At 54.2% G+C, this 27204-nt stretch overlaps 2 protein-coding genes across 2 annotated transcripts; one reads left to right on the plus strand and one right to left on the minus strand.

Annotated features, from left to right (window-relative positions):
- The first annotated feature begins 485 nt into the window (after positions 1–485).
- PTH2 (parathyroid hormone 2) lies at positions 486–1300 on the plus strand. The gene is made up of 2 exons (XM_070402017.1): positions 486–607; positions 1126–1300. Exons 1-2 carry the CDS (start codon positions 486–488, stop codon positions 1298–1300), a joined length of 297 nt encoding a protein of 98 aa, XP_070258118.1.
- Positions 1301–5026: 3726 nt separating this feature from the next.
- On the minus strand, positions 5027–26690 carry KASH5 (KASH domain containing 5). Its single transcript, XM_070402008.1, has 19 exons — positions 26648–26690; positions 23321–23425; positions 22657–22843; positions 22136–22200; positions 21045–21111; positions 20632–20793; positions 20028–20145; positions 19687–19737; positions 13818–13895; positions 13514–13570; positions 12916–12975; positions 12160–12224; positions 11916–12003; positions 11490–11609; positions 8797–8855; positions 7121–7166; positions 5821–5885; positions 5617–5739; positions 5027–5516 (listed from the first exon to the last, which is right to left on the minus strand). The coding sequence occupies exons 1-19, from the start codon at positions 26688–26690 to the stop codon at positions 5375–5377; spliced, it is 1701 nt and encodes a 566-aa protein (XP_070258109.1). The 3' UTR covers positions 5027–5374.
- Positions 26691–27204: the final 514 nt, after the last annotated feature.

Raw genomic sequence — 27204 nt, forward strand, 5'->3', positions numbered from 1 at the left:
TCCGCTTCTCCCCATCAGTTCCTCCGTGTGGCTTTTCCAGTGTCTCTCTCTCTCTGTGTGTGTGTCTCTGGCTTCTGCTCTGATGGTCCCTCTGCCCGTCTCTATTTTTATCCCTCTGACACACCCCCTGCGTCCACCTCTGTCTGTCCGTCTCTCCCCCTCCCGCGTCTGCTCAGGACCCAGCTCCTGGTCCCAATTAGTTGATCGCCGCCAAGGCAGCGGCGGGCCCCCCACCCCTGGCTCCTCATTACAGCCAGCGGCTCCTAATGAGCCTGGGGGGAGGCTGACCCCACGCCCCCGGCCCCTGGTCTGCGTCACTGCCCGCTGCGGGGGCTGCGGGAGGGATATAAGGGGGCTGCCTGCTCGCTGCCCAAGTCCACTGCGCGGTAGGGGCCCTGGGACCTGGCTGCTGGGGGTGGGTAAACTCCGGGGCTCGGGGCCAGGCCACGGGCCTCACGGAGCCCTTCCCTGTCTCTCCGCAGGTGATGGAGACTCGCCAGGTGCCCCGGAGCTCCCGGGCGCGGCTCCTGCTGCTGCTCCTGCTGCTTGTGGCCTGGGGCGTGCGCACGGCCTCAGGCGTCGCCCTGCCCCCCGCGGGGGTCTTCAGGTACGTGCGACGCCCGGAATTCCCAGGGAGCGGGTGCGGGAAGAGAACCACAGAGAAAGGGATCAGAGACTCAGAGAGGGCGCAGAGACCAAGAAAGAGGACAGAGACTAGGGGTGAGAGAGATGCGGGTGGACAGGGAAGCAGCAGGAGATACAAAAGGATACAAGCCGGGAAAGGCCTGGAGGGACTTAAAAGGAGTCAGAGCAGAACCGCGTTCGTTCCTCGAACGCCGATTATTGGGTTCTTGGGGCGTGCCCGGCCCTGCGCTGGGCGGAGGCAGGCCAGGGCATCAGACTTGTCTCTGTGCTGGGGGTGGGGGGGGTGGGGGGGAGGGGGGGGCTCCGAAGCTGGAGAACAGAGACAGCTACCCACACAGAGCAACAGAGGCAGAGCGCGGAGACCGAGCCACTCCCCGGACGGTGCAGTAACGGGGCTTCGAGTTAGACCACGGGGAGGACAGAGGGTGGCGGGCGGAGGGCCCGGGCACGCGGTGACCGCGTCTCTCGGTCTCCCCGCAGCCTCCGCACCCCGGGCGGAACCTGGGCGGCCCGGGCCAGCCCCCCGTCGCGGCGGAGCCTGGCCCTGGCAGACGACGCGGCCTTCCGGGAGCGCGCGCGGATGCTGGCCGCCCTGGAGCGCCGCCGCTGGCTGAACTCATACATGCACAAGCTGCTGGTGCTGGACGCGCGCTGAGCGCCCGCGGGCATGTTAATAAAGACCCTGCCGTGCGCCAGGACTCCGCCTCCTTCCTGCGCCCGTGTGTGTGTGTGTGTGTGTGTGTGTGTGTGTGTGTGAGGTAGGGGTGGAGTGGGGGCGTGGGGGGGGGGCGGTGGGAGCGGACCCAGCACCGCTTACACTGGCATCTCACCCCTCAGTCCCCTCCATTCATGCACAGCCCCACCTCTCCCTCTCTGCTCCACCCCGGCCCGAACCGTAATTTGCACCTCTCATTCCGAGCCTCTGTTCCTCCCACCCCTGAGGCTCTGTTCTCCTCTCTGGGTCTCTGTCCCCATCTCTCTGGTTCTCTCCCAGGTCTCTGCCCCCTTCTCTGGGTCTCTGTCGCTCTCTAGGTGTCTGTCCTCCCTTATCCGAGTCTCCGTCCTCTTTCACCCTGGGAACCTATCTCCTCTCTCTTCTTGCTGCCCCTAAAACTCTTCCTTCCATTCTTCACTTTTTTCTCTCTGCCTGACTCCTTCCTGTCTTCCTACTTTTCTTCCTTTGGGTCCCCGTCTCTTTCTTCCAGCTCTCACTAGTCTCTAAAATTCGCCGTTTCCGCTCTCTTATCCCGACTTCTTTGGGCGCAGTGGTGCGATCAGGGACTCTGATGTGAGCTGCACCTGCCGTTGAAGACCAGGCTCCCCAGACGTGTGGTATTGGAAAGGGCTTAACCTCTGAGTATCCTTTTCCTCATCTGAGGATTAATCGGATACACTATGAGAGGATTTCAGAACTGCACGAAGCGAACGTTTTTATTAGAAAAGGGTTTCCCCCTCTCTCGAAGCATCTCCAGCAGCTTCTCCAGGGTTTCCTGTGTCCCGGGGAGACCGTCAGAACGACAGGTTGGGGCGGGAAAACAGGAGAACCAGTCATCAGGCTCCCGGAATCAGGGGCGGGGGCGGGGAGACACCTGGGCTGCCGAAGCGAGACAGCAGCCAATCAGAACCTGCCATCCTGGAGTCTCGGCCAGCCCCCCAGCCCCGCCCCTCAAGGTGCTGACAACCTCCAACCTCTCAGACGCCGAGGTCTCGGAACTGCGGGTCCTGGGCGCAGCTCGCGCGGACCGCACTGTGATTGGTCTACTAGCGAAGGGGCGAAGCTGGGCGTGGCCACTAACGGAAGGGGGCGGGGCGGACTCTTGGTGATTGGCAAGCCCTCCCAAAATTTGCACCTCGCAGTAATTGCCCTTCGGGCCATGAGGTGGGTCTGTTTCTACGTAGTTGAAATACTGAATAACTGTAATCTTCAAAATCATCCAGAGTTGGCCAAATTTTACAAATAAGGCTCTGAAAGCCAGGACTAATTTCCTCAAGTTGCCAGCGCTAACAAAGCACAGGATAGCTGGAACCCAAACCTGTGCAACTTCCAAGTCTAAACCTTTCCACTCTGCTGACGGAGAAATGGAGTTACAACCTTACAGCAGTTACCATATGCCGGGCCCTCTTCTAGACACTGAGTAGCCTTATTCTGCCCTTCACATGCTCTACTTCCTCCCTAGATCTCCACAGTGGATAACACCCAGACCTCCATTTCCAGACGGAGAGCTCAGGGCTCCAGCCACCGCTGGGAACCCTGACCCCCACCCTATTCCATATGAGCTCCTTCTCATGGGCTCTCCATCTTGGGAATGGCTTTATAGCAGCAGCCGTGGGCAAACTACGGCCCACGGGCCGGATCCGGCCCGTTTGAAATGAATAAAACTAAAAAAAAAAAAAAGACCGTACCCTTTTATGTAATGATGTTTACTTTGAATTTATATTAGTTCACACAAACAATCCATCCATGCTTTTGTTCCGGCCCTCCGGTCCAGTTTAAGAACCCATTGTGGCCCTCGAGTCAAAAAGTTTGCCCACCCCTGCTTTATAGTCTACTAGTGGCCTGGTGCACAACATTCGTGCACGGGGGGGGGGGGGGGGATGTCCCTCAGCCTGGCCTGCACCCTCCCCAATCTGGGACCCCTCAGGAGATGTCTGACATCCCTCTCAAAATCTGGGACTGCTAGCTCCTAACTACTTACCTGCCTGATCGCCCCTAACCACTATGCATGCCAGCCTTCTCGCCCCCTACTGCCCCCCCCATTGCCAGCCTGCTCACCCCAACTGCCCTCCCCTCCTGGCCTGATCGCCCCTAACCGCCTCTGCTTTGGCCCCGCCACCATGGCTTTGTCTGGAAGGACATCCAGAAGGTCTCCCGGTCTAATTAACGTTACCCTTTTATTAGTATAGATTAGCCACTGGGTGAGGTATTGTCCTTGTCCTTCCCTTTTCCTTCACAGCCTGTCAGTCCCTGACTCCATCCTTCCTGCCCTGCCTCTCTCCACCCTTCCCTTCTTCCCACCCACACATCAGGTCCAGCTCAGACGTCTCCCACCTGGGTCCAGCTCAGACCTCTCCCTCTTTCTGCCCCAGCCTTCTCCCCACCTCCTCCTCAGCCTCACTTCATTACTCATCCCCTATGCAGGCTCGGGTCTCTTTCCCACTCCGAGTTAATTTTGTCCCTTCTCTGCTCAAGCCCTTTCTTGGGCACTTAGGAGTAAAGTTCATGGTGGTGTCTAAAACCCTTCATGGGCTCTTGCCCACCTATCTTAATTTCACCACTCTGTAGCCTTCAATTCTTCCTGGCTTCACATCATTTTCTTTTCATTAAAAAATTTTAAAAAATATTTTTATTGATTTCAAAGAGGAAGGGCGAGGGAGAGGGAGAAAAACATTAATACTGAGAGAGCATCATTGATTGGCTACCTCCTGCACACCCCACTGTGGATCGAGCCCTCAACCCCGGCACGTGCCCAGACCGGGAATTGAACCGTGACCTCCTGGTTCATAGGTTGACGCTCAACCACTGAGCCACGCTGGCCGGGCTCTTTTAGTTTTAATCTCAGCAGCACGGTGCTGCCAATGGCTCTCCACACAGGGAGGGGATCTTTCCCACCCCGTTTTCACACATATTTACTTCTTCTGCCTGCAGCATCCTCCTCAGCCCCTGCTCATTGTAGCCAACTTCACCCACCTTTCAAGACTGAACAGATGTCATGGATCTGGGAAGAAACCTCTAGCCTCCAGGCTGAGTCAGGTGCCTTTTTGGGGCGTGATTCTGTCCCACCCTTGCTCAAAACTCTCCCATGGAAGCCTCTGTGGTGCTGAGACTGGTCTATATCTTGACCCGGGTCGGGTTTTAGTTTGGAATGCTTACATATGCAAAAATTCATCCAGCTGATACTTAAGATTTGTCCATTTATCTGTATTAAGTTACACCTCAATGAAGACATCAATAACCAAAAACAAGCAACAAAACCTCTCAAACCTCCCATCATCCTTGGGGAAAATGGACGCTCCGCAGCCTGACATTGGAGGGCCTGTCTCTCTACAGCTTTATCTTTTAAGGTTTAGCTGTGGCAACTGGACGATCACTATGTGTTTGTGGAGTGAAAAAATGGCGCCCAGTCCCCTTCCTGCTGGCCGTTTGCATGTAGCGGATGGATCTGTGGTGTGTGCCTGGCCCACATCTCCTCCCTCTTTCTGCCAGGAGAGGCGCTTGGTCTCCTTGCAGCCCGGGGTGATGATGCCAAACAGTCTGGCCAACAAGATATAAACACAGGTCTGCTGCTGGCTCTGGGAAGGCTACTGCTTTTCTTTATACAAAAGAAGGGCCACATGGCCTTCTCTCTGCAGAGACGATGAATGAAGCCACCATGTCCGCCATCCCGAGCACGAGAGAGGGGCCAGGAGGGTCAGACTCAGCGCCCCAGCCGGAGGCTGTGGAGACGGAGCCGTGGGCCTCGTGCTGTTCTCCAGGCTTGTTTTGTGAGGACAATAAACCCCTCGCACTTACTCCATTATTGGGCACGTTTTGCTGTTATCAAGAAATGTAGTAAAAACCATCACGAAACCAAGAGACTTCACATAAAGACCCCATTCCGGGGCGTGGATCCTGGAGTACTGAACTGCATCTGGGGTCTTGATAACAGTGGCACAACAACAGGAATAACAGTAAAAAGAGTCCGAGGAATTCACCGAACTAGACGTTGCTCTGAGGGGCGGGGAGCATGGCTCACACTGGGGGAGGGCCGAGGTAGCAGAGCTGGAGGTGGGGCCAGGTGGGGGGCGGGGGCTGGCCCAGCAGCAGGACGGAGAGCAGCAGCAGCAGCAGGAGACCCAGGACAGGCGCGGAAATCAGCGGATGCCGCCTGACCCTGGTGGGGTGGCAGGACAGTGCTCAGGGCAGGGCCCAAGGGAGCCTATGTGCCCCGATGACTGACCACCATTTCCTTTTGGTGATACCTTGGGGCTCACCTGAGCTGCTGGGGTTGGGGGTGCAGTGGGCACAGGCAGAAGTGGCTCCAGACTGGCCTCCTAACCGGAACCAGCTTCCTCTCCACAGGCACCAGCGCGTGCTGTAGGTCTGGCTGGGAGGGGCTGCTGGAGAGAGAGGAAGGCAGGGCAGTCACACTGCACATTGTCCCCAAGTTCCCTCCCAGTCCCTGGGGGTCCCAGTACCTCTCAGGAGGGCTGCTTGGAATGTCTCCAGGGTGAGGGTCTCCCAGAAGGATGGAGAGGTCAGCCTGGAAGGACAAAGGAGATGACAAACGGGCATGGGGTCCTGGGCAGAAGTGACCCCATGGAAGGGGGTGGAACACAGCGAATGAACGGCTCCGTGCGTGAACACTGAAATGCACTGCCGGGTTGGGGTCCGAGCTCTGCCAGCTTCTGGCCGTGTGTCCTTTGGCACATCACCCCAGCTCTCCACACCCCACTTTCCCCACCTGCTGGACAGGGATGACGACAGTGCCCATCTCACAGGCCTAAAGTGGAGACTGACTGAGTGAATTCAGGTTAAAAAAAAGTGAGCACGGGGCTCAGAACAGTGCCTGGCACATAGTGAGTGCTCGGTAACTGTGTGAGCTACTCAATGTGATTATTTCCACTTCCACTGGATTCTGACGTATCCAATGGCCATAGAAACACAGTAATAAGTAACGAATAACAGAACACCCGTGCCAGCTACCACCTTCACCACGGCCACCTACTGTGTGCCTGCTCTGTGTCAGGCCTGGAGCCAGGCCCTTTCCGACATGATCCTTAACCCTCATCCCACCGAGAGCCGAGAGCCGGGTGAGGATCCTCACCACACCAGCTTGAGGAAGCGGAGGTGGGACCAGGCTCCACAGAGGGGGTGGCAGGAAGGAGGTGGGCTTTGCGGTCAGGCTGCTCAGAGAGACCCTGTGGGATGGTTGGACCTGCAGGGTCCAGGTGCCTGGCACAGAGCCTGGCACACACTTGGGCTCTCACACCCTCAGCCGAGGACTGCAGGCTCCTCACTCACGTCACCGCATTTCCTCCCCTCCCTGTCCTTGTCTGAGAATGGGGATGGTCACCTGCTGCTTGGAAAAGCAAAGGACCTGGTGTGTGTGGTGCTGGGCAGTGGGGGTGCCGAGGCCGGCTGCGGAGGGCCCAGCCCCTTCCTGTGTGTGGGCGCATGTGCGTGTGCATTTCGCAATCCGGGGGTGTAGCCACGTCTGTGAGGCCGGTGGTGTGGCGGCTGCAGCCGTGTGTGTGTGCTTGTGGGGGGGTCCCCTGGGAACATTCTGGCCGCCCACTGGCCTGTAGGCCACCACCCACAGCACCATCCGCTCTCATTAGCTACAGCGAGGGCCTTGTTATCTCTTGGCCAAATGATTTTTCTGTCTGCTCAGGGGAAGTGAGGTGCAGGCGGGAGCTGGGAGGAGCTGTGATGACATCAGTCCCCTCCAAGGGCCCGGAGTGGATGGGCACTGGGGAGGGTGCGGGGACTGCCTACCGTGACGTGGGTCTCCGCTTCCTCCTCTTCCTCTCTTCTGGGCAACCTGGGGCAACAACAATGTCACTGCAAGCTTCTTCCCTCTGCCTGGCTCCTATTTGCCCGTGAGGGGCTCAGGGGAACCTTTAAAGTTGGGACCTTAAGGGGGATGGACCTGGATCTGTGACCTCAAAAAGGGTGCGAGGGTCTCTTCATCTCACTGGCTTTCCCAGGGGCTACTTTTCTAGGTGATGCGCCAGCGAGGAGCCGAGGCTTCCAGCTCTCACTCCCCAAAGGACCAGAGGCTCAGACCAGGGCCTGAGGAGACCCTGCCCCTGCTTCCTACCTGCTGGGTCGCGCCATTTTCACTGAGCCTCAGTCTCACTGGCTTTTTTTTTCAGGACTCGAACTCCAGAATCCGACTGTGTAAGGCCCACTCCCATCCTAGACCATTTCTCTTAGGGGGTATGAGCCCAGCCTCTGCCCTACCGAGGCTCGCAGGTGCCTGAAATGCCTCTTTAGAGACTCAGGTCGCAAGCTGCCAGCCTGGATAGCCCCTGGAGACCCAGATGTCCACATTCCTGGCCATCACCTTCGCTGGGAACAAGGGATTTGGCCCTCCAGTTTCAGACCCGACATCCTCAGGATACAGCTGTTTCCTCTAACAGCACCCCAAAGAGCATCCAGCCCCTCTCAAGGTTCAGGCCCTTAACCCTAGCCACTTCCAGGGCCACCGATTTCACTACCTCCCTCACTCCCATCTTCCCTGATCTGTGCATCACACCACCCCTGCCCCCCAGCTCAGATGTCCAGCCCCTGCCCCCGCTGCTGCTTAGCCCCTCCCCTTCTCCCTTCCATTTCTCGGTGACTGAGGGGAGGTCACATCTCTGGAGCCCCCATCCCTCCCAACCTCAGCTTTCCCAGACAGTCCAATTAGAGCCCATGGCAGGCAGTCTCATTAGTTGCTACAGCCAGGAGCTGAAAGAGGGGTGGGGGAGAGGGTGGCACCACAGGAAACCACAGGCCCCCAGGACAGGGCCCCAAGGAGGGTTCCTGCAGGCATCTAGCGCTGTTTCTATCCTCAAAGGCCTGCACACAAGCCTCATAACAACCACAGGTCCACGGCACCATGCCAAATGCACCAACCATCCTCTGTCACAAAAGGACTGAGCTGGGATTTGAACCCCAGGTGTCTGACCCCAGAGCCCTCATGATTGCGCGACTGCCTGGGTGCTCCCCAGGGGCCCAATCTGGGTCTCATTTATCCCAGGTTCCCTAGAGGCCTTGGAGAGGTGTGTTCAGTGAGAGTGACCGGGTGACTGAGCTGCCTATCTTCCTGACAATTACCTTCTTTTATTAAGAGTCTCCTATATGAATACCACTCTTACAAGACCCCATTCAGGCATTGCCTCCCTCTCCCCTGGGTGGGGTCAGGTGCCGGATGTCCTCCTGGGACTCTGTGGGCAGGGTTATTTCCCCTGGGCCGGGAGTCACTGAGGGCAGGGCTGGATCTGACTCATGCTGGTCCACAGGCCCAGGGTCGCCTCAGCATGTGAGTGAGTGAATGAATGAATGAATGAATGAGCGAGCGATGAGGCTCCAGCAGGGCTCTTCGGGTTCTTCTATTCCCTCTGTCTGAGAATCAGGAGGTGTCACCCTGAGGCAGAGGATGGGTTTGGGAGGAGCAGGCTTCTTACCACATTGACCGCTCCTTCCTTCCTTCATGCGGGTCCGCTGGCTCTCCCTGGAAGTTCCTCTGTGGGGGGGGAAAAAAGGTTAGATCTCCGGGCTACCACCTCAAGAATTCACCATCTTCTTAAAAAACCTGCCTTCCTCCTGGGCCCCCTCCTTGAGGACAGCTCTACCTCCCTCACTGACACCCCCCAGCCAGGAGCAGAAACTGGAGCAGTTCTTGACCACATCAAGTCCCTTTCTTCTTCAGGACCCAGGAGTCCAGGACCCCAAACTTCTCACCTGGGCCAAAAAGGGGCTCAGTGGTCCCCTTTCAAACTCCATTCTCCTCCCAGGGTCCCAGTCCTGGGTCATTTGTTCTTCCTCAGGACCAAGGTCCCTCTCTGTTTTTTCCAGACATCTCATCCTACGACTTCAATCAACTTGACACTGTTTTCTAAATGCATCCCTGAGCCAGGCCGGTGTGACTCAGTGGTTGAGTGTTGGCCTATGAACCAGGAAGTCACAGATTGATTCCGAGTCAGGGCACATACCTGGGTTGTGGGCTGGATCCCCAGCAGGGGGCCTGCAGGAGGCAGACAATCAATGATTGTCTCCTCATTGATGTTTCTCTCCCTCTCTCCCTCTCTCTCTCCCCCTTCCTCTCTGAAATCAATAAAAATATATTTTAAAAAATTACTTTAGCCCTAGCTAGTTTGGCTCAGTGGATAGAGCATTGGCCTGCAGACCAAAAGGTCCCAGATTTGATTCTGGTCAAGGGCACATACCTTGGTTGCAGGCTCTTCCCTGGCCCAGGCCCTGTTCAGGGACTGTGTAGGAGGCAACCAATCGATGTGTTTCTCTCACATCAATGTTTCTCTCACGTCTTTCCCTCTCTCTTCCACTCTCCCTAAGAATCAATGGAAAAATATCCTTGGGTGAGGATTAAAAAAAAAAGATGAGTTGCCTCAGTTATTTAAAGTTATGAAACATTATTGTTCAGGTTATTACAAAATTCATAAAATAATGGCTACTATTTTTATTTGTTAATCCTCACCTGAGAATATTTTTTTCTATTGATTTTTAGAGAGAGTGGAAGAGAGGGAGGGGGAGAGGGACAGAGAGAGAGAGAGAGAAAGAAATATCCATGTGAGGGAGACACATCGACTGGTTGCCTCCTGCAGGCACCCCAAATGGGGATGGGGATAAAGTCCGAAGGTATGTGTCCTTGATGGGGAAGTGAACCCAGGACCCTTTGGTCTGTGGGCCAACGCTCTAACCACTGAACACCACCAGCCAGGGCAACAATGGCTATTGCTGAGTTCAAGATTTCACAGTGGCCGAAACCGGTTTGGCTCGGTGGATGGAGCGTCGGCCTGCGGACTGAAGGGTCCCAGGTTCGATTCCGGTCAAGGGCATGTACTTGGGTTGCGGGCACATCCCCAGTAGGAGATGTGCAAGAGGCAGCTGATCGATGTTTCTCTCTCATCAATGTTTCTGACTCTCTGTCTCTCTCCCTTCCTCTCTGTGAAAAATCAATAAAATATATATTTAAAAAAAAAAAAAGATTTCACAGTGGATTTGCTAAGGTAAATGCTTAATGTACCTTTACAGTGTCAGGAGGAACCGTTCACTTCCCACTGCAGTACCGTTCTATTTCTTTATTTTATCTTATTTTTTAAGGATTTAGTAACTTAATTAAAAAAATTTTTTCAATTACAGTTTACTTTCAATATTATTTTGTATTGGTTTTAGGGGTACAGCATGGTGGTTAGACACTCATGTACTTTACAGAGTGTCCCCCCTATATTTCCAATACCCACCTGGCCCCATACACAGTTTTTACACTATTATTGACTATATTCCCTATGCTGTACTTTACATCCCTTTGACTGTTTTGTAAATGTATGTAGTACCATTTTTTAAATTTTAAAAGTTTTTTATTTTAATCCTTACCTGAAGATATGTTTTTTATTGATATGAGGGAGGGAGGCAGAGGTAGGAGGAAGGGAGGGAGGGTGATGGGGAGAGGGAGAGGGAAGGAGAGGGAGAGAGAGAGGGAGAGAGAGAGAAAACATTGATGTGAGAAACATTAATTGGTTGCCTCTCATATGCACCTGCAACCTGTGTATGTGTCCTGACTGGGAATTGAACCTGAGACCCTTCAGTGCATCAGATGACGTTCCTAACAACTGAGCCACACTGGCCAGGGTGTAGTACCATTTCAAATAAGGTGATTTCTGACAGTGTTTTCTAAACAACCACCATCACATCGCAAAGGAATTTGTGATGGCTTTCTTTTTTTTTTAAAATATATTTTATTGATTTTTTACAGAGAAGAGGGGAGAGAGATAGAGAGATAGAAACATCGATGAGAGAGAAACATCGATCAGCTGCCTCCTGCACATCTCCTACTGGGGATGTGCCCGCAACCCAGGTACATGCCCTTGACTGGAATCGAACCTGGGACCTTTCAGTCCGCAAGCCGACGCTCTATCCACTGAGCCAAACCGGTTTCGGCTGTGATGGCTTTCTTCATTTTTGCCTGCCGCACTAGCAGGCCAGTCCCTAAGGGGCAGGAATGGTGTACTGTCTGGCTTGGGTTCCGTGTCCCTCAGGAACAACTGCCTATTGAATGGGAGCAGGGCAGGTACATGGGGTCCCAGGCCCTTTTCCCAGTTCTGGACTCCACTGGTCTCACAGCCCCGCCCGTGCTCACCTGTCCCTCAGCTGGGGCTTCAGGCAGAAACTCAGCTTCCTCGTCGCTCTCACTGGTGCCCTCCTCCCACTGCCACACCCCGCACAGAGGGCTGGAGAGATGGGTGGCTGCCTCTTGTTTCTGGGAAAGTTGTTTCTGAGGTCAGGGAGGGCCAAGTAAAGGCGCAATGCAGGTCAGAGATGGGGATGAAGATGGCCTGGTGTGTGTGTGTGGGGGGGGGGGGGGTGGTGGTGGAATAACCTCAGATGAGGCTGGGCTGGGGAGGGTGGAAGCAGGACCCAGGATGAGTTTGGTGCCAGGACCAAGAATTGGATAAGGAGAGGTTAGGACAGAGGGTCCTGAGGAGAAACGGGTTAGGGTGAGTCAGGGCTGGGTCAGAGTTTCAGCTCCAGGTGGGCTGGGTGTTCCCAGGGGTGCCAGACCCACCTGCTGAATGGCCTGGATCTCCATGCCCAGTGATGGGGGCAGCAGCTTGGTCCAGTCCACTCTTCTCGCCTGAGCCCCTCTGGGTAGCCTGGCCACAGTCAGGAGGGGGACGGCCTCTGTGCCTGCCCACCACCTGCTGGACGCCCGTGCTGGGGTTGCCACCCTGCCCACCGAGGGGCTGGAGGCTGAGGTCCCTGCCCTTGGGCTCTCCTCCTGCCGCCTCCACCCCTCATGTTCCACTCACTCATCCAGCCCCTTATGGGTCTGACTCAGCTGCTCCTCCAGGTGTGAGATTTCCAACCTCAGTTCCTGCAAAGGAGGGAGCGAGGGACACCTGGTTTTCCCTTCTTCCCCACCCCCACCCCCAGGCTCCTCTCCCAAGGTCAAGTCTACTCCCCTGACTTCTTTGGGTTCCTCAAGACACATATTGCCAAGGGACACGGGGAAGAAAGCAGTGACAAACTAAGGAGGCTGAGGAGAGACAGAGCAGCAGGAACCCAGAAGGTAACCTGCCATCCAGGAAAACCAAGCAAAGGAAGGCAGAGACAGAGACACGTGGAACAATAAAACACAATGGAAACAGCTTCGAAGAGAAGCAAGAGACACAGGAGGTGTAAGTCTCATAAAGACCAGGGACAGAGAGAGGAGTCAGCCTGGGAGGCAGACTAGATCCAGAGAGGGGCTGAGCAAGGACCTAAATACGCCAGGCGGACACACAGAGAGATAAGGAGGGGAGATGTGGTGAGAAGACACCCACAGAGAATAAAAGTGCACGGAAAACAGAGATACACAGAGAGAAATGAAAGAGAAAAAGCGAAAAGGCAGAGAGAGGGAAAGAGAGAGGGACATACATCAGACAGTGGAGATGGAAGTGAGAGGAGAAGGCTTGAGACAGAGTGACAGAAACAGAAAGAGGCAGTAAATCTCGGAGATGGCAGGAGAAGTGGAAGAGCCAGGCCGAGCAGGGGGCCGCCAAGGGCGGCGAGGGAGCCTGGGTTACCTGGGTTGTCGTCCTGTACTCCTCCAAGGTCTTGGCCAGACTCTCTGCGTGGCACGTGCGCTGGGAAAGCCCAAAGCCGATGAGACTGGGCCCAACCTCATTAAGACACTGAGGCTGAGTGGAGGTGTGCGAGTGTGGGGGAGGGCAGGGTGAGCTTGGGGGAAGGGCTAGGGCCCGAGGGACAGCACTGGGTTTGGAAAACAATAGAAAATTTTAGATTTAAATGTAAAAGCCATATACAGATGTAGGATAAAGATTTGGGGGGCTCGTGCGGAGATCCTTAGGGCTGGGGAAGGGTTTAGGAGAACTGAAGAAGAAAGCAATAAAGAGAACATAGGCCCTGAGGCAGGCAAGAATGGATGTACTTGGACCACAGAACCCCTGGGACATCTGGGAATCTGAGAGGCATTTCCCAGCTCAGCTGCAGAACCACAAGTCGTGATCCCGCAGGGTCGTGCTTGTGACCTCAGTGGAAGCCTGTGACCTCTCTGGGTCATTTGCTTATCCCAGGATGAGAGCCAGGCAGGCCTCCCTTTCCTGACTCAGGGCAGGAGATGGGCAGGTGCACACAGAAGCAAATGTCACCCGGCCCCCTTACCTCGGAGAGGTCTGTGTCTCGCTGGCAAATGAGGCGTTCACACTCATAGAGCTGCCGCTGCCAAGGAAGGAGTCTGTCCATCTGTCCTGCCCACTCCCGAACCCCTCTCCTCAACCTCCCTCCAGGTCTCTGGACATCAGCTACATGGACAGGGATTTCAGCCAAGTTGCCTGGCAGCCCTGGGAACCTGACGGCTTGATGGAAGTTCCCAGCTGTCACCAGGCCTCGGTGGCTGTGACCGGAGTTGGTAAATATGGCCCTGGGGGTGGTGGGAAGTTGTCAAGGTACTAGGGAGGGGCAGCACCTTCAAAGCATCCTTCTCCATGACCAGCTCCTCAGTCCTCCTCTTCACTCCATCCCGCTCTGCCAGTAGCTTTCCATTCTGGAAGGAGGAATGGCTGGTTATGTTCACGTCAGCAAATGGCGATGCTAATACCCACAGTTGACATTTGCTGACACGTGATGTGCATCAGGCTTCAGGCTAAGCACTTTATGTTTTAGCCCATGAAACCCCTCCGACCAGCATATGGAATTTCAGCTTTGATTTCTCTGTGCATCAGTCCATCCCCCATCCGTAAAAATGAAGATTAGAGCCTACTTCATGGGGCTGCTGTGAGGACTAAATCAGATACTTGGTAACATTTACTGAGCACCTTGCAGTAAATGAGTAAAAAACCTCATTTCTTATCCCCTGTGTTAAAGATAAAAGCAACTCAGCTCTGGGCGGGGGGGGGGGGGGGGCGGGGGGGGGGGGCTTAATTTGTTAGAGTGTCATCCCCATATGCTGAGATTGTGGGTTCCATCCCTGGTCAGGGCACATACAAGGAGCAACCACTGAAATGAATGCGTAAGTAAGTGGAATAACAAACTGATGTTTCTCTCTCTCTAAAAATCAATAAAAAAAAACAAAAAAGCAACTCAGACACATAAAGGTTGAGTGACTTCCCCAGGTCTACAGATGGTAATTAATGCAAATACATGTGCACAAAGCATTTAGAACAGTGGTCCTCAACCTTCCTAATGCCGCGACCCTTTAATACAGTTCCTCATGTTGTGGTGACCCCCAACCATAAAATTATGTTCGTTGCTACTTCATAACTGTAATTTTGCTACTGTTAGGAATCGTAATGTAAATATCTGATATGCAGGATGTATTTTCATTGTGACAAATTGAACATAATTAAAGCATAGTGATTAATCACAAAAACAATATGTAATTATATATGTGTTTTCCAATGGTCTTAGGTGACCCACAGGTTAAGAACCGCTGATTTAGAACAATGCCTGATATATATCAAGTGTTTGGTAAATGTTATATTCAGAATAGTTTTATGTGGAATCTAAATTAAACAATGTAAGTGAACAAAACAGAAACAGATTTATAGTTACGGAGAACAGATTGATGGCTGCCAGAAGGGAGGGGGGTTTAGGGAACTGGGTGAAAAAGGTGAAGGGATTAGGTACAGATCGGTAGTTACAAAATAGTTATGGGAATGTAAGGTACGGCATAGGAAATATAGTCAATAATATTGTGATAATTATAAATGGTGCCAAGTAGGTACTGGAAATATCAGGGGACCACTTTTTAAAGCATATGATTGTCTAACCACTATGTATATACCTGAAATCAATACAAAATAATATTGAATGTAAACTGTAATTGAAAAAACGTTTACAAATATTTTTTAGCCGAAACCGGTTTGGCTCAGTGGATAGAGCGTCGGCCTGCGGACTGAAAGGTCCCGGGTTCGATTCCGGTCAAGGGCATGTACCTTGGTTGCGGGCACATCCCCAGTGGGGGGTGTGCAAGAGGCAGCTGATCGATGTTCCTCTTTCATCGATGTTTCTAACTCTCTATTCCTCTCCCTTCCTCTCTGTAAAAAATCAGTAAAATATATTTTTAAAAAAAAATATTTTTTAAACTTTGGATTATGAATTTTCAACACATACAAAAGTAAAAATAACAGTGTCATGAGACCCTTTACCAATCACCCAGCTTCGGTAATTATAGTTTCCCAGTTTGTTTCTTCTCTATCATGCAGGTCATTTGTTTTGTTTGGGGTTTAACTAGATTATTTTAAAGCAAATCCCAGGCATCATATTATTTCACGTTTAACTACTCCAGCATTTTAATCTCCTACTTAAGGACCCTACCTTTAGCAAAACCGCAATACCTACCATTATCACCTTTAACAAAATTAATAATTCCTTAGTACCATCTTACACCCAAGTTGTGCTCTTTTTAAATTTTTTTTTTCTTAAATGTTTCATTTATTTTGCTTGAATGAGGATCCACAGGCTTTTGGTTGTGGATAGGGGGCAATGTCTCAATTCTTTTTAACTTGAGTGATCCTCCACTTTCCAATCCTGGCATTTTTTGGGTCCTTCTTTTGTGGAAGAAGCCAGGTTATTTGTCTTGTGGAAACTGTGCACTTGGTTTATTGTGTTCTCCTTCTCCATGTCCCCGCATCTTCATTATTTCCTGTAAACTGGTAGGTAGGTCCAGGGCCTGGTCCAGACTTTGTTTGACTTTTTGGCAGGCAGATTTCATGGGTGTTGCGATGCAGGTCATATGCCGTTCAGGAAGAAGGTAATGTCTGGCTGTCCTAACAGTTTTAACTGCCATCATCCCCAATTTCAGAGAGGAAATTGAGGATCGGAGAGGTTAAAAAACTTGGCCAAGGTCACATGGTAAGTGGACTCAAACTCAAATCTGACTCCAAATTCTGTGCTTATAACCTCCGACTCTCCTCTGAGCCAGATGAAGCCTTGGGTGACAATGGGGAACCAGCTGAATCTCTCGTCCCAAGTTCATCACTAGAGGTGGAGACCATCGCAGCAGCTGATGATAATGTGAGGTGGACTCTGATGAGGACTAGGGCCTGGGCCTGCTGGGAGCCCTGATGAGGGGTTTCCTGAGGAGGCAGTGCTGGGGCAGAATCCTCAAGGGTGAAGAGAGTTATGCGGGGTGGGGGGGCGGGGGAAGGGGACAAGTGGGCCAGGAGAGGGCAGTGGGCAGGGCTAGCTATGAAATAGGACTGAGAATAAACTGCCCCAAATTCCATTCTAGAGTTTCTGGGCACCAAAAACCTAGCAAGTTGCACTGAGTTTTGATGAGGCATCATGGGGAGAGCATTTCTGGGCATGGAGGCAGTTGATTTCCCTTGCCACATCCCTCGTCCTGGTGCCCCTGAGGATACCAAAGCCAGTTCCTCCTCCTCTCCAGCCCGGCTTCCCTGCAAGTCCTCCATCAGCTGCCCTCCTCCCTCTCAGTCCCAGCTAGCCTGGATGCCAGGTGAAGGGCGGAGGAAGGACGGAGGGGCCAGGAATGCTGTGTCAACATCTGTTCACCTGGTCGGGATTTGCAGGCTGGATCCTGGGCTACTCGGCAGGGAACCTGGTTACTCAGCCGCTCCTGCCTTCTTCTGCAGTAACCTGAGCCTGCTCCATAGGTTCTCCTAGGGAGAGCTGAGTGTCCCTTACTCCAGCATTATTCTACTGTAACCTGAGAACTTGATCTATAGATGCTCTGTAGGCAGCAGCCAGTGGGGAGAAAGGTGGAGGGGAGGGATCCAAGAATAGCTCCAGTTATCGAGCGCCTAGGATGTCCCAGGCGCAGCTCAAGGCACTTGATCTGGCAACAGGCCTTCTGGGCTGGGAAGAGCAGAGACTGCCGGCTGCCATTCACCCTGCTTATTCCTTCTTCTGCTTTCATTCAGGTCCTCTCTCCATGTGGGCAGGTGGGTCCCCAGCCTTAGCCCTGGAGGTGAATCAAGATGGAAATCCTGGCAGATTCGGGAGTTGGGAAGGTTAGCTGACCCAGCAGCCATTCTCCCCCTTCCAGAGGCTGAAGATATTCTGCGGCCTCCCTGGCAGCTGGTGGTGGTGGTGGTGGGGTTACTCCTGGAAAAGCTTTCCCTTCTGATGAAAAGAGAGCCATGAGAGCAGCATTTGCTGAGCCCCCTTGCCCCTCCTTGTCCTGCTCTGAATGAGAACATGAAGCTGGGAGCTGTTACAGCCCCCTGTGATCACAAGGCCACAGACAGAAAAACAAGCCAAAGAGCTGCCAAAGCAACCCAGACACCTTCCAAACCGCTTGTTAATCAGGATTCCCGGCCCATCAGGGGCTGTGCTATACCAGGAGTGGCTTGGCTATTATCATTTGCCACTTTGCTCAAAGATGGAGGTTCTGCCAGAGGCTTTAGGGAAAGCCCCTGGTTCTTAAAAAGAGAATTTCTAGAAGAAACAGTTACATCCTCTCTGTATCCCATGCCTCGCACTGTGGCAGCCATTTTGCAGCGAGTTCCCATAGCCTCAAAGGAGGGAATTTTCATGGAAGAGCCAGAAAACAATAGTAGAAACATTTTTAGATTTAAATGTAACAGCCATATGTAGACATAGGACAAAGATTTGGGGGGAAGGGGTCAGGCAGAGTAGGGCTGGGGGAGGGGCACAGGAGAGTTGAAGAGAGCAACAGAGAGAAAGTAGGCCCTGAGACATCAAAGCTCAGGGTTAGCTGTGAGGGGGGCAAGAATGGATGCACTTGCCCTACCCAGTGTGGCTCAGTGGGTAGAGCGCTGGCTTGTGAACTGAAGGGTCCCTGGTTGGATTCCAGTCAAGGGCACATGCCCGGGTTGCGGGCTCCATCCCGTGTGGGGTGTGCAGGAGGCAGCCAATTAATTATTCTCTCTCATCATTGATGTTTCTATCTCTCTCTCCCTCTCCCTTTCTCTCTGAAATCAATAAAAATATATTAAAAAGAAAAGAATGGGTGCACTTGAACCACAGAACCCCTGGGACACGTGGGAATCTGAGAGAGGCGTTTCCCAGCTCAGTCGCAGAAGCAACAAGGCATGTGAATAATGGAATAGAAACAACTGTGCGAGTTGTTGAGGCAGAGAGGGACCAGGGAGACCCCAATGGCCACAGAGTCACAGGAAAACAGCTACACCTTCTCTGTGCCCCTAGATGGGTACAGAAGTGGCTGAGCGAGAGCCCCAGTGGCCTTTACGGGGGCCACCACCAGCAGATGCAGCAAAGACTATACGTTCAGAGATGAGAAGGCAATGCCAGCCTCCCAGAGGATGCCAGCATGCAGTGGTGAGTAAGGCCAAGGACCAGATGGGACTACGAACATCAATCCTGCCCAGCAGAGAGAACAGATGTTGCGTGAGGACCGCCGCCTCCTGGAGCACAAAGGTTCTGCCTGAGTCTCCAGCAACTTAGATGCCACCTTGTGGGGGGACAGTGACGAGATTCATCATCAAGGGATGAGTTTCAGTTTCCACCTAAAAGGACTAGGTAGACTCAAAATGAACTCAGATGATGTTTTCTGTCTCAGATGGAATGTGGCTCGAACCAGACGTGAGGTTGAACTGGGACTATTCATATTACATACTGGGCCCTGGGCTAAAAGCAGTCATATAATTCCCATAATAACCCTGTGGAACAGATGTCCTTCTCCTCCGTTCTTAGAAAATACTGCAAAACTAAGGACCTGGCTGGGTGGCTCAGTTGGTTGGAATGTTGTCCCATACACCAAAAGGTTGCAGCTTTGATCCCCGGTTAGGTGTGTGGGAGGCAACGGATTGATGTTTCTCTCTCCCTCTCTCCCCGCCGATACCCTTCCTCTCGCTCGCAACCAATAACAACATATCCTCAAGTGAGGATTAAAAAATATATAAGAAAGCTAAGCTTAGGAAGGGGTAGTCACAGGCCTAAGGCTTGTCATGTAAGTGGCAGAGATGTGATTTGAACTTGGCTGACTTCAAGGCCTGTGTTCTTTCCACCATAAAAAAACAACTAATATATGAACAACACTAGCTAAACTTTTACTGAGCACTTTCCACGCTGTGTCCAAGGCTTTACAAGCATCCCTTGTTTAAATCTTACACAGCTCTCTGAGGGAGATTCTATTATTTTGCCCATTTTTACAGGTGAGGACGCTGAGGCACAGGGAGGGGACCCAGGCAGTCCACCACGTGCCCTGCACTCGGACCAACTGTGCCAGTTCTCACATGCAGTGATGCGACCTTCAGGGACATTCACATCTTGGGACCCTGGGGTCTCCCGCACCAGACTGGAGGGTGTTTGGTCTGCAGGCTGCTGGGGTGTCTGAGGCACCGGGGGTAGGACTGGGAAGAGGCGGGGCTGGGCGCTGGGCCATGGCTCACCTCCTTCTGCAGGGTCTCCATTTCAGCCACCAGATGCTGCTGTTCCTTTTCCTGAGAGGACAAAGGCTTCTGTTGGGGCTTCCTTACCCCCATGTTGCCCTTCCCCCTCCCCTGGGATCACACTTAGGCCTGGGTCACTGAGGAGCAGGGCTGGGGAGCCCTGATGGCTCCTGCCGCCCCTGTGTCTTTAGAGGAACGGCAAAGCCTGAAGCAGGACGTGGAGGGATGGAGGAAGCCCGGGTGACCTCTGCCTCTTCCCCTCCATCGTCAGGCTCTGATGCTCAGACTCCAAGAAAGAGGGAAGGGAGAGGGCACCTCTGTGCCCCTTGCCCAGAACCTACTGTCTGCCGGGCCTGGGCCAGAAGACTGCGATTCTGTTCCTCCAGGCTCTTGGCCAGACTCTTCAGGTCCTCCAGCTCCTCGTCCACAGCCTTGGCAAACTGCAGGGCCTGCTGGGTACTGTGTGGGCAGGGACATGTGAGCCGTGAGAGAGGAAGACAGACCACAGGAGAGATCCACTCAGAGGCAGAAGCAACAGAGAAACCCGACAGAGATAGAGGAGGATGGGGACCGAGAGAGAAGGGGACAGAGACTCAGAGAAAAAAAACGGGGGTGTGGGGGGGCTGAGCCTGGAGAACAGGACAATTTCTACCTAAAAAACTAAGGGGGTAGGTCCTCGAGAGTGGGAGACTGAAATAGGGGGACAGGACAGACACGAGGAAGACAGAGCACAGGGAGAGAAACAGGCTGCTAAGATGGAGATCAGAGAGGGAAGAATAGAGTGAATCTGAACTTGAGATGCTGAGAGACAAGAACCAGGGAGACAAGAGAGGAAGATAAAAGACGGAAGAAAAGAAGACGGGACGTGCGGGGTCACAGACACGGAGAGGGAGGGAGTGGAGAGCGAGGCTGGGGCACAGGATGGTGGACGCGGGCCCGGCCCACCTGCGGAGCTGCTTGCGCAGGGCCACGATCTCCTCCCCTAGGCGCGCAGACCCCTCCTCAGCGGTCTCCACGCTGCGCTGCAGTTTGGCGTTCTCCCCAGCCAGCCTGCGGTTACTGAGCTCCAGGTCCTCCAGGCTGCTCAGCAAGTCAGCTGTGCCCAGCCTGGGGGCAGGAAGGGCCAGGGTCACCACCCCAGCCCTGGCCGCCTTTCCCAGGTGACGGTAGGTGGTGAGGGTGGTGGGGAGACAAGCTCTTCTGGAGAAAGGGCAGGAGGGAGACCGCCCTGCTCTCCCTGAGCTGTTAGCACAGCCCCTATCCCTCACCCACACCCAGAGGACCCCAAGCCCCAGCCCAGCCCTGGGCAGGCTGGAGGGCATGGGAGGGGAGGGTAGAGGGGGCCTGAGGATAGGTACAGCTCAGGTCTGGGGTCTTCGCCTCCGAAGCTCTCCAGGTTGGCTGGCTCCTCCGTGTCTGCGCCTCCTGGAGGGAGACAGACAGAGGGTGGTGGGCTCCCCCGTGACTTTAGGTATTGGGGCTCCCCAGGACTCTGGGCTTGTTCCTTGTCTGGCTTCCACCCTGAGAGCATTTGCTCTGGGTGATCCCATCTGCCCCCAGGGCTGTAACTACACCCAACATCAGAAAAGCCTCCTGTTCATCCGTGAGCTCAGGCTGGATCTCCCAGATAGCCCTGTAATTTCCATGCCCAACACTGGCCCCAAACCTGTTCCTCCTCCCACTCCCCCGCCCCACACTCGCCACCTGGATCCCTTGCTCCTGCTCACCCGCTCAGTCCACTAGGACCTAGGCCCTGTCCCCCTCCTCCCCAACTGTGTTCCACCCTCCTCTCTATCCCACCCCGCACCCTGGCTCAGGCCCTCGCCACAACCTCCTCCTCAGCCTCCTCACCTCCAGCTTCCCCTTCTGTCCTTGCCCCACCCAGAGCTGACCCACCCCTCCCCTGCTCACAGCCCTCCCTTGGCCCCTAAGCCCAAAGGGAGGAGGTTCAAGGAATGCCAAGTAAATTCTATTTCATTTGCCTTTGTTTCTGTAAGGCTGGAGGAATATAACACAAACACACGTTTACGGAGCACCTCCTGTGTGTGAGGTCCTAGGGATACAATGGTAAGCAAATCAACTAACCAAAGGGCAGGGCAAGTAACTGATCAGATTATCAGATTTCTGCAGGAAAGGAATGCAGGTCTGTGAGTGTGTGAGTGTGTGAGTGTGAGAGCAAGGGACTGTAGCCTGGGGATCCCGGCTGGATGAGAGGAGAGGTGGGCGGGGCCTGGTGGGGCTCTATAACAGAGCTGGTGTTAGAAGGCTTTGGAAACAACTCACAAAGCTCAAGGAGGGTGGGGAGGCTCCTAGAAGGCCAAACTCACAGCTCCAGGCTAGAGCAAAGGTCCCTGGGGTCCCACTCTATCTCCTGCTCTGTTGCCAAGTGGAAGTCCCCCCACTGTCTGACCTGGGCCAGCCTGCTTCATTCTATATAAAGCATTCTCACCAGATGGCAGCTGCTGGGAGGTCAGGGCTCCCTCGAAGGTAGTCTCCTCTTCCAGCTCTAATCCTCTATATCAAAGGGATGAGGCTTAGAGCCCCCTGCCGCCATCCTCAAACCCAGCAGGGGTTTTTGGGCGGCTGGAGGAGGGGCCAGGTTAGGTGAGTAAGCTCCACGGGGAGGAAGGTGGGGCCAGATGGCTAGCGCCTGGGGCCAGATGGCAAAGCAGGAGGGCAAGGACTGGGATTGGAGAAGGGATGGTGAGGGGCATCTGTTAACTCATCGCCCCCGTTTTCCTCCTTCCAGCCCCTTTTATGTCTGTTTCCCAGACCCCCTTCACATCCCCTTCACATGCACTTTTCCTCAGACACTCTGCTGCTCCCCTATCCCATCTCTTGGTCTCTCCTCAGCCTCCTTCCAACCACAGGAGGTCCCTGCACCCAAAGGGTGCTGACTGCAGTTAAGTAGGTATGAGGTTAGAGCTTAGGAAGGACTTCCCAGGTGAGGGTGGAGGTACAGGGACCCACCCATCCAGCTGACAGGCAGTGATCCAGTCTCGCATGACGACCAGGAAGGTGTCCAAGTCCACGGTGGCCTGAGGGCCCTCCCCATTGGGGTCCAGGCTGCAGGCCAGTGTTTGGAGGCGTGCATCCTGGGGGCCCTGTCCTGTCACAGCCTCCAGGTAGGCTAGTATGCGGGTCACAGCCACAGAGCCTGGAGACGGAGCATGCCATGAGGGAACGGGGGCAGGTGGGGAGGCGTGGGAGTTGGGGACATTAGGCCATCACTGGCTGGCTGGTGGCATCCCTGCACCACAGCCCGGCTGGGACAACTTGGGCAAGTCCTTTCCCTCCTCTAAGTACACGTTTTCACAAGTCATCAGATCCACCTCAGGGGGTGGACCAAAGAGAATCAGCTATGCCCCCAGTGGCTACCCTCCCCTCCTCCCTCCCCCAAGCACTGAAGCCCCTCCCTCTTCTCTTAATATCCCCCAAGTTTTCTTCCCCCACTGTCCTTGCCTGAAAGGCCTCCATGCCCTTATCCACTCATTCCTGAAGCTTCCCATAATCACCGTCCTACAAGACCCCCGTCCCTCTAAGGCTCCCCAGTTCCAAGCCCCCCATCTCTGCCCCTTATTACTGCTTATCTCCCCCACACCCAGTGCTCCCAGGCCCACCCTGCCCCTCCCACCTGTCCTCTGGGGGTCACAAGCTTCGAACATAGAGTTGAGTATTTGATCCTCTAAGCTGAGCGGTGTCTCTAGGCGCCCCTCCTCCGGCTGTTCCCAGAGGTACACTGCGGAGACAAGAGGGCCAGTCCCCCCGTGAGGAGAGGCGTGGCCTGGCTCCTGCAGAGGGGAGAAGTTCATTCCCAGCGGCCTGGAGTTTCCGCTGGTGGGGAACAGCAGGCAGCTTCAGGCGGGGGCAGCAATGTGAGGGTCTTTGAGTCACCTCCTCACCCCTCCACCCTGGGGATGTGGGCCCCATCTTTCAGGACAGGAAGTCCCCCCTGCTGTCTGTTCCTTTGTGTCCAACCCACTCAGAAGCCAGAGAAGAATGAGCAATCACCCTTTCCTCCTCTCCTCCCCTGCCTCCCAGGCTGTACTCAGAGGGGCTACAGGAAGGGGAGGGCAAAGAGAGGATTCTGGGAGGAGCTGAGGGTGAAGGAGGGCCCAGAAGCCAGGAACAATCCGATAACATTCTGGCAGCCTGGATCGATTCTGCCTGCTGCATCTCCAGTCCCCTAGCCTGCCTGGTGGGCCGGGTCTCTCTCCTCTCACCATGCCCAGTTGAAGCTGGCCGCAGGGGAGCCCAGGGCCAGGAGCTCAGAGCCCAGCTGCACTATTGTAGGCAAGTTGCTTCTCTTTTTGGAGTTGTGGTTTCCCAACCAATAAAATGGCAGGGAGGTGGGGTAGAGTGATCCTGCTCCCCAGGACTGGGAGGGTTAGGGGTGTGTGTGTGTGTGTGTGTGTGTGTGAAGAGCATGCGCACACACGCAATATGCACATCCCAGGGTCCGTTTGTCCACTGCTGTATCCAGTGTTTGCAGAGTAGGCACTCAATAAATATGCCAAGATATGGGAGGAGATCCTTTACCTCAGGAACCACTGGGACAGCCCAGCATCTTTCCGAGGGCTGGAAGTGACCTTCAGACCCCTGGACTGCTGGGTACAGCACTGGGCTGAGCGCAGGCTATAGGGTCTGGCAGACACATGGACAACCCAGGCCAGGGGCCCAGCCTCTCTGAGCCTCAGTTTCTTCGTCTGGAACATGGGGGTGGTGTTCCTTCCCTCTTAGAAAATGGCTGAGATAAAATCTGGAAAAGCCCTGGCGGAGGGCCTGGCATGTCGTGGAAGCTTAGTATAGAGGGTTTGGCATGGGCCCCACTTTATAGGTGAGGAGACTTAGGCATAAAAAAGTGCAACGTGAGGCCCTTTCTCATTCCACTCTTCACAGGCTCTTTGAATTCCGCCCCCGGGGGGTGGAGCCCATGCTCCCTGGGAAGGGGAGTAGGAACCCAGTTAGGGGAGACGCCAGGGCCCGTGCCGGGGCTTTCCCTGCACTCTTGTTTCTTCCTAGTGCAGTGAACCCATGTGATGGAGGAGGACCCTGAGGCCCAGCAAAATCACTTGCCCAGGGCCACTTAGCCAGGGAGAGCAACCCAGAGTCAACCCAGGACTGTCTGGTTACAGATCACGTGGGGTCTGAGGATCCACGTATGTCTACAGTCTCTTCCCAGGGCCCCGCAGGAAGATGTCCTTGTGCTTCTTTCCTGTTTTCTTTCATCTCCTTCCTCAGTGTCTCTACCTCTCTCTGTGTCTGCCCTTCTCTAGTTTTCTCTCTTGCTCTTTCTCTCCATCTTCCTTCCGATCTCTCTGCCCATTGTGTCCTGGCTCCATGTCCCTTGCCTCTATTTTCTTCTCTGTGTCTCTGTGCTTCTCTTCCCATATCTCTGAGACTCACCATTCATTCCCCAGCCTTCTCTCTCCTTCCTCTACTGCAGCGGTTCTCAACCTGTGGGTCGCGACCCCTTGGGGGGTCGAACGACCCTTTCACAGGGGTCGCCTAAGACCATTGGAAAACACATATATAATTACATATTGTTTTTGTGATTAATCACTATGCTTTCATGATGTTCAATTTGTAACAATGAAATTGGGGGTCACCACAACATGAGGAACTGTATTAAAGGGTCGCAGCATTAGGAAGGTTGAGAACCACTGCTCTACTGCCTCTCCGTGTCTTTTTCCCCAGAGTCTTCCTCTGTCTCCATCTCCCCTGGGTGTTCCCTCCCTTTCTTTCAGGAGCCTTTCCAAGCTGGCTCAGCCCTGGCCCACGGGTTCCTCAGTGGCTGCACGCCCTCTGCTGGTGCCAGAGAAGTTTAGATGCCCGTCACTCCGTCTGTAGGCACTCGGGTCTCCCCACCCAGGTGTCTGCTTCCTACCTTTCTACCCGGAAAACCTGAGGCTGCAGTTCAAGCCTGGGGCCCTGAGAAAACACTCGGGTTCTGCTGCTGCTGGACGCTAGGAGCCTCTAAGGGGCCCTGCCTCTTCCCGAGGGTGGGAGTCTCATCCCCCATCACACTGGGCTCCCCACTCAGCCAATGAGTTTCAGAGAGGGCAACCACTGGGCGAGCGAGCGAGCATCTTGCTCCAGAAGTGGCTTTCCCATGCATGTGGTTTGCATCCAGCCAATTCTAGGACAGTAACCGAGTTCCTACTATGCATCAGGCATTGTTCTAGCGTAGCACCCACCGCACGTTGTTTGTAAGCACTTGAACTGTGGCCAGCCTAAAAAGAGCACCTTAGGCATAAAAAGTTGCTCTAATAGCACCTTCGGCCTCGTCTTCTCACACCAGACCTTGAAGACTTAGCATGGGGGGAAAAAAAGTATCTCCAATCCATTTTATATTGATTATATGATACTACGATACTATTGTGGAGATATAAAGTTAAATAACATCTATTATTGCCATTCATGTGGCCTGTTTCTTTTTTTCTTTCTTTTGAATATGGCTACTAATAAAATTTAAAATTACATGCTGCTGGACAATGCTGCTCTAGGAACTGGAAATACCAGAGAGAATAAAACAGAGCCTGCCTGGCAGAGTTCATGCTCTAGTGGGGGTGGGGGGTAGGGGGGGCAGAGAGTAGACAGACAGACCAACCGTTGTCAGTGCTATGAAGAGAGGTAGAGCAGCAAAGAGGAGCGAGTGTGACAGGGCAGGTGCCTTACAGAAAGCAGAGATCTGAATGAAGCGAGGGGGAGCCTGCAGTCCCTGGTAAAGGGTGCTCCAGGCAGGGGGCACCGCGCACCACACGCAAAGGCTTCTGCTCTGGCTCTAGGAGCAAAGGGGACGAGGGGTCCGGACAGGTGGGCACAGGGCAGGTTCCCTCCTTCACACCTTGCACCAAGGTGGAGCCTCAAGCCACCTCCCCCAAGACTCAGTCTGGTGCCCATTCATCCACTCCTCCCTCCTCCGTCCTCCCGCAGGGTCAGGAGGGACCCAGCCACCTACTTTGAGTAGCGGGGCCACCCGTTGGGCTCTCTGGCAGGTCCATGGGCCACCCTCGTTGCTCCACAGCTGCTGGCGAAGCTAACAGCCCCCCTCCATCACTGGGAGGGACTGAAAAGGGACCGGCTGCTCTCAGAGCTCCTGGAAGGACAAGGAGGGGAATGGCCTCCTCAGACCAGACACCTGAGGGGTGGGGACCTGACCTGCCTCACCTGCGCTCCAGGCCATTCTGGGTTCTCAGAACCTGTTTGCCCACCCCTGCCTCCATCACAGCGGCTCCCGCTCAGACCTGTTTTATGGATTGGAGGTGTGGGTTGGGCAAAGGGGGACCTGAAGAGTGGGTGGCAGAGATCAAAGTGGGGCCAGTGGGTGGGGGTCATTGCCTCTTCACCAGCCCTCCTCCCACCACTTGTCAAGTCCCAGCCCTGTCTTCCTGCCCAATGACTCTACCCTGTCCCCTTCTTACCTTCCCTATGGCCCAGGCTTCGGCCTCGTCTTCTCCCCATGGGCCCTCGCTGCAGCCTCTCCCCTGGCCTCAGCCTCCGGTCCCCCACACCAGT

The sequence above is a fragment of the Myotis yumanensis genome, unplaced genomic scaffold, assembly GCF_028538775.1.
Source record: "Myotis yumanensis isolate MYYU_CA2020_CCGP unplaced genomic scaffold, mMyoYum1.0.hap1 SCAF_23, whole genome shotgun sequence".
NCBI classification, from domain to species: Eukaryota; Metazoa; Chordata; class Mammalia; order Chiroptera; family Vespertilionidae; genus Myotis; species Myotis yumanensis.

What these genes read in the sequence shown, in the direction of transcription:
- KASH5 (XM_070402008.1), bottom strand. Translation starts at nt 26,690, where the DNA reads ATGGACCTGCCAGAGAGCCCAACGGGTGGCCCCGCTACTCAAA. An exon ending in GGGTGGCCCCGCTACTCAAA is followed by an intron (nt 23,426 to 26,647) that starts GTAGGTGGCTGG and finishes TTGTCTCCGCAG; the next exon opens with TGTACCTCTGGGAACAGCCG. An exon ending in AGTACAGGACGACAACCCAG is followed by an intron (nt 12,225 to 12,915) that starts GTAACCCAGGCT and finishes CCTCCTTTGCAG; the next exon opens with GAACTGAGGTTGGAAATCTC.
- PTH2 (XM_070402017.1), top strand. Translation starts at nt 486, where the DNA reads ATGGAGACTCGCCAGGTGCCCCGGAGCTCCCGGGCGCGGCTCCTGCTG. An exon ending in CCCCCCGCGGGGGTCTTCAG is followed by an intron (nt 608 to 1,125) that starts GTACGTGCGACG and finishes GTCTCCCCGCAG; the next exon opens with CCTCCGCACCCCGGGCGGAA.